This window comes from Chrysochloris asiatica, unplaced genomic scaffold (genome assembly GCF_000296735.1).
Source record: "Chrysochloris asiatica unplaced genomic scaffold, ChrAsi1.0 scaffold00017, whole genome shotgun sequence".
NCBI lineage: Eukaryota > Metazoa > Chordata > Mammalia > Afrosoricida > Chrysochloridae > Chrysochloris > Chrysochloris asiatica.
Genome location: NW_006408535.1, coordinates 30,756,567 through 30,767,071, shown reverse-complemented (window position 1 = coordinate 30,767,071; position 10,505 = coordinate 30,756,567). Strand labels below are relative to the sequence as shown.

The 10,505-nt window shown below is 38.0% G+C and overlaps 1 protein-coding gene across 1 annotated transcript; it reads left to right on the top strand.

Annotated features, from left to right (window-relative positions):
* The first annotated feature begins 1,198 nt into the window (after positions 1-1,198).
* Positions 1,199-9,458, top strand: LOC102820837. The gene is made up of 3 exons (XM_006835536.1): positions 1,199-1,250; positions 1,398-1,703; positions 9,049-9,458. Exons 1-3 carry the CDS (start codon positions 1,199-1,201, stop codon positions 9,456-9,458), a joined length of 768 nt encoding a protein of 255 aa, XP_006835599.1.
* The last annotated feature ends 1,047 nt before the right edge of the window (positions 9,459-10,505 follow it).

Sequence of the window (10,505 nt, the reverse complement as noted above, 5' to 3'; positions counted from 1 at the left end):
ACATTGTCAGAAGCAGCCAGTCCCCAGAGAAGGACATCATGCTCAGTAATGTGGAGAGTCAATGAAAAAGGGGAAGACCTTCACCAAGATGGATTGATATAGTGATAACAACAATGGTATGAAACAAAGCAACAATTATGAGGATTAGACTGGACCAGGCAGCATTTTGTCCTGTTGTGCATAGGGTCACTATGAGTTAGAACTGATTTGATTATACCTAACAACAACAACAACAACATTTTTGACACAAATCACCCCTATTTTTAGAGCTGAATCTGACTTTATCCTCAATTTCTGCTTCTATGTCTTGCCTGTGTTCAAATTAAGAGTGATTCTTCATATGTCATCAATGAAGATAATGTATAAAGAAAAATTTAAAAATTTGTTAAACCTCAAGTAGAGAATAAATGAAAATCCTGCATAACTGGATGGTCATGGTCCGCTATTTTTAGAAGTCCTTGCAAAATTTCCATCCTCTCATTCATTTGGAGATTAAAATGCCCCAGAGTAGGCATTTTCAATATTTCCAATTTTTCCCCATGTAGGCATATTCTTAGAAATACTTAATTTGTTTTATTTGTGTTTTCACAGAAATACAAATACATTGAAAATGATTTTTATAACTCCCATTATTTTGTAAAGTCCACTTAAAATATGAAGACATATGAAGATAGTAATAAAGTTTAAGTTACTTGAAACCAGAGAAACCACCTATCTTCTCTATGTTCTGATTGTAATGGCTGATTATGAACTCTAATTTGAACAAACAACAGAAAAGAAACAGCCATAAACATGATGGCCACGTGGCTTCAGGAGAGTCCTTCACCATTCTAAAATAAAGCATCTGGGAGGCCACTTAACAGCATTAACAACACCTGACATGCCAGCTCTCCCTGAATACAGCTCTAAACTTTATAGGAGATGTAAGGAAAAGGCTGGGAAAGAAGAATTTGAAACTGATCCTTATCTAGATTTAAGGAAGGGATTTCTGATGCTCAGTGGACATATTTTCAGCAATTCCAAGTTTGGGCGAAATGGTGAAGTGTTTCCTTTGAAGAATATCTTCAGATGAAAACACTTGTTAATGGGAGGGGCCTGTTGAAAGAATGAAAGTGGGTCAAATTTAAAGTCAGAGTTGCAGCTGTGAGGAAGAACAGAGGAGCATCTGGCTTGTCACATAGCTCTGGAGTCTGGAAGAATGAACAAGCTCCTGGGAGCATTGTGTTTAATTCTATGGTTTCAGCTAGGCTGTGAGTTATGGAGGAGAAGCCCCAGATTCTGTCATTAATTTAAGGGAATTAAAAAAGTAGGGTGTAGGCTAACTTGTGCAGATAGAAACTTTAAGAAGGAGATATAAATTTGGAGGCCTAATGACTTTTTATTATTTTTCTCAGCAGGGGTGAGTGGCCAACAGGAGAAAAGTAACCGACAGCAGGTGATGCAAAATCCTCACTCTCTAATAGTCCAGGAAGGAAGGACTTCAATTCTGAACTGCACTTATGATAACAGTGCTTTTGACTACTTCCCATGGTATCGACAATACCCTGGTAAAGGCCCTGAATTTTTGACAGCCATACGTTCAGTTGTGAGTAAACATGAAGACAAAAGATTCACAGTTTTTTTCAATAAAACTGTGAAACACTTCTCTTTGCATATCTCAACTTCTCAGCCTGAAGACTCAGCCACCTACTTCTGCGCAGCAAGTGCACAGTGTTTAGCAAGCACCTGCAGCCTCTACCCAAACCTGTAGCTGAGATTGTCAGCCAAACACTGCTGTTGGGTTTAGACTAACAGATATGTCGATTCGTTTTCATTGATACATTGTGTTACTGCTATTATTAGGTGCCTCTGAATATTTTTTGGCTCAGAGTGACCCTATGTGATGAATAAACTGCTTCTTGGTTTTTTTTTTGGCAGTATGATTGGCTACTACAAAAACAAGCATGTTGTTCACATGGGAACCATTAAAGCAAGCAATTAAGCCCTTCAGTACAAAGCCAAGCTGGAAACTGAAACTCAAAGGGAACACATGAGCAGGCATGTAAGATTTTTTAAAAAAATGCTTTATTGTGAATTAAAGGAGCTCTGGTAGCGTAGTGGTTACGAATCGGGCTGCGAACCTTAAGGTCAGCGGTTCGAAACTACCAGCTGCTCCGCGGGAGAAAGATGAGGCTTTCTACTCCCGTAAAGATTTACACCCTCGGAAACCCTGTACAGGGTCGCTATGGGTCGGAACCGACTCGATGGCACATAACATAACATTGTGAATTATGTGATAGTTTACATGGGAAGACATCAGCTTCACATTGATCCCCTCGTATATCGTTTCCTTGCCATGGTTACAATCCCTTTCATGCATCATCCATCAATCAAAGGGTATACCCCACAAGGCTGAACCCCGGTCATCAGCACACAGCCCCTCTCTCTCTCCAGGTCCAAAGTCTCCAGCTGCTCCATCTCCCCAAGTCATCATCTCTGCCTCCATCCCTAGCACCCCTGCTTCTCTGGGTAGGGTTCCATTCTCTGCTCTTCTCCTTTGATGGTCCCAGGGATCTCCGCTCCCAGACTGCAAGGTTAATCACTCCCCTCCCTTTGTCCCAAAATGTCTACCCTTACATTTCTAGCGCTTACAATCAGTCCTGATAACAATTATTCACTACTGTATCACGAGAGACCTATCTGCATTTCCTTTCATCAACCCTGACTAGGCAGAATGGATGCTACTCAGTGGCAGGCATGTAAGATTGCTGGTGACCACGTTGGTCTGCTGGTGAGTGGAAGAGGAGGAAAGGCAGCAATGAAGATATGGGCTGAGTTTGACCACATTCCATTGACTCCTGTCGACTCAAGACTCAGAAAGAGAAAGGCTGTGTGCTGGCAGCCAGGAGGCAGGCTTGCAGAATGTGCCCTTTGGCTGTTTAAATATATATTCCTGAGTGTTTTTGTGTACATTGCACACTCCCCCAGCCCCCCCCAAAAATAGAGGGAATTGAATTAAATACTGTAGAATGATGATGCTCAGAGGAGATTGTAATCATTGCAATGAAATGATGAGTGTAAAACTGATGTTCTCTCATGTAAACTGTTATTCAATTCACAATAAAAACTTAAAATAAAGAAGAAGGGACAGGAGTTACTACAATGACATTTTTATAACTTTGAGGGAAACAAAAACCTTTAAAAAAAACTCTATATAAGTAAATATATACCTTACAAATGAACATGAAATGACGATAATTTCAGACAATACACACAAAGAATTTGTTACTAGCAGGCTTTCACTGCAAAATATTTTCAATACCTTGCTGAAACAAAATTTTCCCAGAAGTAGGCTCAAATTTTACAAAGAAATGAAAATGGCATGTATGTAAGTAAATATAGAAAATAAAATAGAATTTTTTTTCTTTCCTTAATCTCTTTAAATAAAAGCTGGCAGCACAGTGGTTATGAACCAGGCTGCTAACCTCAAGGTCGGCAGTTCGAAACTACCAGCTGTTCCGTGGGAGAAACATGAAGCTTTCTGCTCCTGTAAAGATTTGCAGCCTCATGAACCCTGTGCAGGGTCACTATGAGTTGGAACCAACTCCATGGTTCTTAACAACAACAATATAAAGCAAAAACTAGTAATGATGCATCATGAGATTTGCAGTATACATAGAAAAAATATGATAACAAAGGCACAAAAAGACAACTGGGGAGATTTTGAAAACATAATATTTTATGATTCTTACATTATATATGAAGTGGCATAGTATTATTTGAAAGTAGACTGATAAAAATAAAATTTATGAACTCTAGATATTCATTGAAAAATGAAAAAAAAATTAAGCGGTCTTAATAATAAGTCAGTTGTTAAGTGCCGTTGAGTCTGTTTGACTCACAGTGACCCTGAAGCAGCTGGTGGTTTTGAGCTGCTGACCTTGTGGTTCACAGTCCAGTGCCAATCCTATAGTGCTGAGAGAGAAAGCTAGACTAATCTTTTAAAAAGACAAGGAAAGAGGAAAAATGAACAAAGAACAGATGGGATAAAAAGGCAAAACAAAACAGATAGACTTATCCTAACCATATAAATCATTGCATTCAATGTATTTATAAAAGCTACTTTTATTGTCAGACTGGATAAGAAAAGAAAAACTAAGAGAATTTCTATTTACAAGAGAAGGAAACAAAATACAAAGCATAGATACGCTAAAAGAAAAAGATGGAAGAAAATATAATATGTAAGTCCTAGTTCTGGTGTGGCACCATAGGTTAAACACTCAATCTTAGGTTGGTTTTGAACTGCAAGATCAGTGGTTCAAACTCACCAGCCCCTCTTTGGTAACTCTATACAGGGTCACTATAAATCAAATCCGACTCAGTGGCACTTCACAACAACAACAATCATTGAAAGAACTCATGGTGTGGTGCTTTAGGATCAGCAATGGATTTCAAACCACAACATCAGCAGTTCAAACCCAACAATAGCTCCTCGGAAATCCTATACAGGATCACAATGAACTGACACAACAGTCTCTAACAACAATTATAAAAACAAATAGACTATTAACAATTATTAATATCAGACGATATAATCTTCAAGTTAAAAAGATTGCCAGATATAAAGAAGACTTATAGAAACTTTATTTGAAATGCAAAGTGTAAACAAAAGAAATTTTCTTTAATGGGTGAATGAGCAAATATATTGAAGTAAGTGTGAATCTTTTATGTCTCTAATTAGATTGATTTCTAAGTATTCTAAGTATTGGGGAACTATCACAAATGATACTGTTTTTCTTATTTCCTTTTTCAGAGTTCCCTTTGTTGGTTTAGAAGAATTCAACTGATTTTTGGTATGTTGGTCTTTTATCAATTTCTTCTTGAGTTACTTTTAGAAATACATATTTTTCTATTAAACTATTCTATTTCCTAGATGATTTCAAATTTATTTACTCAAATTATAAATAATTTTCTTGAAAAAATTTTAATTTCTACTGTTCTCTATTGGTCTCTCTATTAGTAGAGGAGAATGAAACAAACTGAAGACTCAAGGAAGCAATGAATTCAAAGAACTAATGGCTCCATGAAGCACAGCCTCCTCTAACCTGAGACCAGAAGATCTAGATGGTGTCCAGCTATCACTACCAATTACTCTGATCAGGGTCACAATAGAAGGTCCTAGTGAGAATAAGTAAAAACATAGAACAAAATTAAAATTAAAAGAAAAAACAAACTTACTGGTCTGAAAGAGACTGGAGGACCCTTGGAGACTACTGTTCTAAAACAACCTTCTAACTTGAAATTGAAGACATTCCCAGAGGCCATTTTTTGACAAATTAGTAGACAGGCCTATAAAATAGACAATAAAACCCAAGAAGAATGTGCTCTTTATAATCAACTATGTGAAAGTAAGAAGTCCTGGTGTGGTGCTGTGGGTTACTGCTCTGGACTAAAATATCAGTTTGAACCTCAAGGTCAGCGGTTCAAGCTCACCAGCCTCTCCTTGGAAACGCTTTGCAGGGTCCCTGTGGGTCAGAACTGACTTGGCAGCACTTAACAACAACATATGAGACTAAAAGGGCAACGCTTTAATGAAAACAAAGTTGAAGGCAATACAGGGCAGGGAGACTGAACAAATGAACAAACGGAAACAGAACCAGGAAAGAAAAAATGGAGATTACTGACAAATTGTAAAGACTGATCCAATGTTACAGAACAATTTGTGTATTTACTATTAGTTGAAAAGTTAACTTGCTATGTAAATTCTCACCTAAAACACAATAAAATGCTTTTTAAATAGTTAACAAATTAAATTTGTTGTTGGTAAGTGTTTTAGTCTCATGTTCTTCTTCATATAATTCAGTTTCTTTCTTCCTTTCTTTTTTTAAAATTTTTATTGTGAATTGAGTGAACGTTTACAGGGAAGATCATTAGTTTTACATTCAACAAATCATACATCTTGTTTCATTACAATGATTATAATCCCCTCTATGTACCATCAGATACAATATTTCTCTCTATTCACTTTAGTTCTTTTTTTTTTTTTTTTTAACACTCAGGCATATATAATTTAAACCACCAAAGGACCTGTTCTACAAATCTGACTCCTGGTCATCAGCTCTTAGTTCCTCTCTTTCCATGAAGTCGTCAGCTGCTCCCTCTCTCCATGTCCCCATTTCTGCCTCCATCTTTGGTGTCACTGCTTCTCTGGATAAGATCTCGCATTCTGCTTGTGCTCTTCTACCTTGGATCCTTTGTTTCTGTACTATAAGATTAACTACTCCCCCATTTTTGTTACAAAACTTCTACTTTTACAATTATGACAGATGCAATTAGTCATGATAGCAATTACTCATAATAATCTTATCCCTATCTCTTTTAACCAGGTCCATCTAGAGAGATGAAAACTATTCTTCTCCCACACACTCTTAAACTAAACTCCCTCTTGAAACCTGGTAAGACAGTCACTTCATGCCTTTATCACCCCCTCATTTTAGATAGTCAATATCTAAGTTGCCCGTCCCTATCTACCCTGTGTACAGAGGGGATAGCATTGATACTTGATGTGGAGACTCCTTCCCGCTGTTGGTATTTAGAGGTCCTGGTGTAGCACTGTGGGCTAATGCATCAATATATCCTCCATCTCAATCTGTACACTTTTGAAGGTGATTTTTCTGTCTCTACAACACTGGACTGTGAACCACAAGGTCAGAAGCTCAAACCCACCAACAGTTCCTTGGAACCCTGTATCGACAGGGTCACTATGAGTTGGAACTGACTTGATGACATTGAACAACAACAACGCTTCTCCAAAGAATTCTGCACTCTCTTTTTTAAACCATGTCAAAACAGTTTTGGTTTTCTTGAGGGACTCAAATTTGAAATGTTCTTTGAATTTTGAGATCAAAAAGAAATCTGAAGATGAAAGACCAGGGCTGTAGGGTGGATAGGGAAAGTCTCCCAATAGAGTTCTCATAGGACAGTCTTTGCTACCCTCTAAGAATGAGCAGGGGCATTGTCAAAACAATCCTTGGCAGAACTTTCCTGGATCTTTTCTCACCAGTGTGATTTTCCATTTTCTCAAGACTTTGTTACAATAAACTCCCAAGAGTGTCCTATGTCCTTCAAGAAAATCCATAAAGATTATCCCTTTGGAGTCCTCAACACAGTGATCATAATCTTCTGAGTTAACCTTTCTACCTTGAATATAACTGGCCTAGAAAATTCTTTTGGAAGTGATTACTTTGATTAACTCTTTTTTAAAGACATCCTAATGGTGCTGTGAGCTAATGTGTCAGACTGCAAAGGTCGGTGTTTCAAGCTCACCAGCTGCTCCTTGGAAACCCTATACAGGGTCGCTATGGGTCAGAATCAACTCGATGGCACCTAACAACAACAACAAATGAGGCTAAAGGAGTCCTGGTGTGGCACCGTGGGCTAATGTGCCAGAATGCAAATCCGTTTGAACTGCAAGGTCGGCAGTTCAAACTCACCAGCTGCTCCTCAGAAACCCTATATAGGGTAGCTATGGGTCAGAGCCGACTCGACGGCACTTAACAACAACAACAATGAGGCTAAAAGGAGCGATGGCAGTATAGTGGTTAAGAGTCAGGCTGCTAACCCCAAGGTCAGCAGTTCAAAACTACCAGCAGGTCTGTGGGAGAATATGAGGCTTTCTGCTCCCGTAAAAAATTGCAGCCTCAGAAACACTAGACAGGGAAGATATGAGTCAGGGTCGCTATGAGTCGGAACTGACTCCAAGGCACACCACCATCCCCACCACCAATGGGGCTAAAAGGAGCGCCGTTAGCATAGTGGTTAAGAGTTGGGCTGCTAACCTCAAGGTCAGCAGTTCGAAACTACCAGTCGTTCTGAGGGAGAATTATGAGGCTTTTTGTTCCTGTAAATATCTACAGCTTCAGAAACCCTATACATGGTGAATATGAATCAGGGTCTATATGTAAGTCAGAACCGCTTCCAAGGCACACAACCCCCACCCCACCTAAGAGACTAAAACACGTGTATTATGGAAGGAACTTGTCTGCAGCCATCCCCTAATTGTAGAGATATGTTTAAGCACATTGTGTTGAATGTATTAAACTGGAACCCTAGGAGCAATTCTTTTTCTTACCCTTAGATTTCATTTGTTATGATGTTACAGAAGTCTGAACAACAGAGGAGAGTCTGCAAGTCAGGAGGGCTGAATTGATTTCATCTGGTCTGAAGTAGTTTTATTTATTATCTAGTTTAAGTAAAGTCTTGGAACTCATTAAGAAAGAGATGTAGTAATTGTATTGGCTAGAATGGCTTTTGCAGACAAAGCCAAGGATCTGTTAATTTTTCTCCCTACTTTTCATTAGAATCTGGATGGAGAAAAGTAAATATATGCAAAATGAGTGAGTAGTAAGTAGATTACAAGGAGGTTCCATGATCCTTAATAAATGTATACTCCAAATCATTCCATTGAATAATCCATATATATACATAAATTGATTCAATCATTGGTTGCCTTCAGCTACAACCCTATTACTTGTTTTTTTCCAAGGCCCTTTTCATGTATTTCTTAATTTAATTATCAAGGAAAGAAAAGTATACAAAGTGAAGATATGGATTCAGCCAGATTTTCTTCTCATCTGTGCATAGGCCATGTGATCGACACACAGAAGAAACTGTATTTCCTGTTTGGGGGAATAGCATTAGAACACAGGAACTATGTATATACACTGCACAGCACTCAAAGATACTGCACTTTGAGCTTGAAGCAGAACAAAGCACATTTGTGAAGAGGAACATGTGCCACACGCCACTCTCCAGCCGCCTGTGGTTGTTCGTAGTCGTCACATACTCTGGTAAGGAAGATTCCAAGCATGGGTAGGGATGTTCAGGGTGAAAAGATTGTACACAGCATATGGTATTTTGCATGGATTTGAATATAAAAATGAGAATAGGAGAAAAGTAGCATAACAAGATATCAATTCAGCTTATGTTAAGATTCTCAATTAGTGTAATTCTTGCAATATTTGATTTCCTACACCAGAAAACAATTCTGTTCTCTGATTTTTCCCACAGGATCCATTGTGGCCCAGAATGTTATTCAAGATCAGTCTGATAAATTCATGCAAGAGGGGATAACTGTCACTCTGGATTGTCAGTATGAAACAAGTTCGTCAGGGTACTATATTTTCTGGTACAAGCTACTCTCCAGTGGTGAGATAATATTCCTCATTCGTCAGAGTTCTTCTTCCCAGAACTCAAAGAGTGGTCGCTACTCTACAATTTTCCAGAAAGAAAAGAAATCTATCAGCCTCATCATTTCAACCTTACAACTAGACGATTCAGCAAAGTACTTCTGTGCTCTCTGGGAACTCACGGTGTGTGAAGCAATAGTGAAGGCTGAACAAAAACCCCAGAGCTTAATAACAGAGATTTCCCTGTTACAGAACCCAGGCTCACATGAACACCTGCAGTACCCAGACTAGAAATATTAGTGACTATGGTTGCTTAACATGTGGTCTGGATCACAGAACTTCATTCTAAGTAAAACCTTCCTATTTGGAAACAGGTGTCTGGAGTAACAGTCTTCAAATACATTCTCAATCTTGACTTTTTTACTTAAAATACATCAGATAGGACATTTTTAAAGCTGTCAAATGTTGAGAAAATTTGCCCTATAAAAAACTACCACTTTATTTAAATCATTCGGAAACCCTGTACGATTTAATTAAAGTGGTAGTTTTATTTAAAGATATTCACAGCACAAAGTTAGGACTAGTAATTTTATATCAGGAATAACTATGATGATCATTTCCTTAGACCTTTCTTCTTAGGTTTCTTGTCAGTCAGAGTTCAGTCAAAGAAGTAGAACCTCTATTAGCAAAATAGAGTAAGAGATTAATTATAAGGACTAGTGGATTAATTGTCGATGCTAGTAGAGGAGTTGATGAAAAGCTGTTTTCTTTGAATCTGGTACTGAGCCTGAGCTTACTATAGGTCAGCTAAAGAAACATTTCAGAAGGAAAGCTAGATATGAACAAGAAAGTGCATGGGAAAAGTGTGACTTATAAGGACAAAATGGAAGCCATTTGTAAAATTGAAATCACAAGGACAAACTAAACCTGTCTGACTCTTGCTTACTTTAGTATCATAATAGTTGGTGATGTTTAGAAGTGCTTAACTTTTATTATCATGTCACATTCTTTATCCAAGACAAAGAAAACCTGAAGAAGGAGACCTAGTAGGAGCTGGAAAAATGAGGTAGTGGAGAAGAGTGATAACATAGATAAGTTTCCACAATGCCTGAATCCTGCACCAACCTACAAGGAATTAAAATATGGCTGCTGTATCCTACTTACCTTCCAAATCTTGCACAAATTTATCTTGTTGTCAACTCTTGTGCAGAACTATGCAGTACCATAAATGTATTTCCAGCTTACTTAAGTGGACGTAGCACATAGTACATTTCTTGTCACCATGGAATTGCTTTTGTCATATGCATTTCTTTTAACAACATTTAACTTCCAAAAAAA

What these genes read in the sequence shown, in the direction of transcription:
- LOC102820837 (XM_006835536.1), top strand. Translation starts at nt 1,199, where the DNA reads ATGAACAAGCTCCTGGGAGCATTGTGTTTAATTCTATGGTTTCAGCTA. An exon ending in TCTATGGTTTCAGCTAGGCT is followed by an intron (nt 1,251 to 1,397) that starts GTGAGTTATGGA and finishes TTTTCTCAGCAG; the next exon opens with GGGTGAGTGGCCAACAGGAG. An exon ending in CACCTACTTCTGCGCAGCAA is followed by an intron (nt 1,704 to 9,048) that starts GTGCACAGTGTT and finishes TTTTTCCCACAG; the next exon opens with GATCCATTGTGGCCCAGAAT.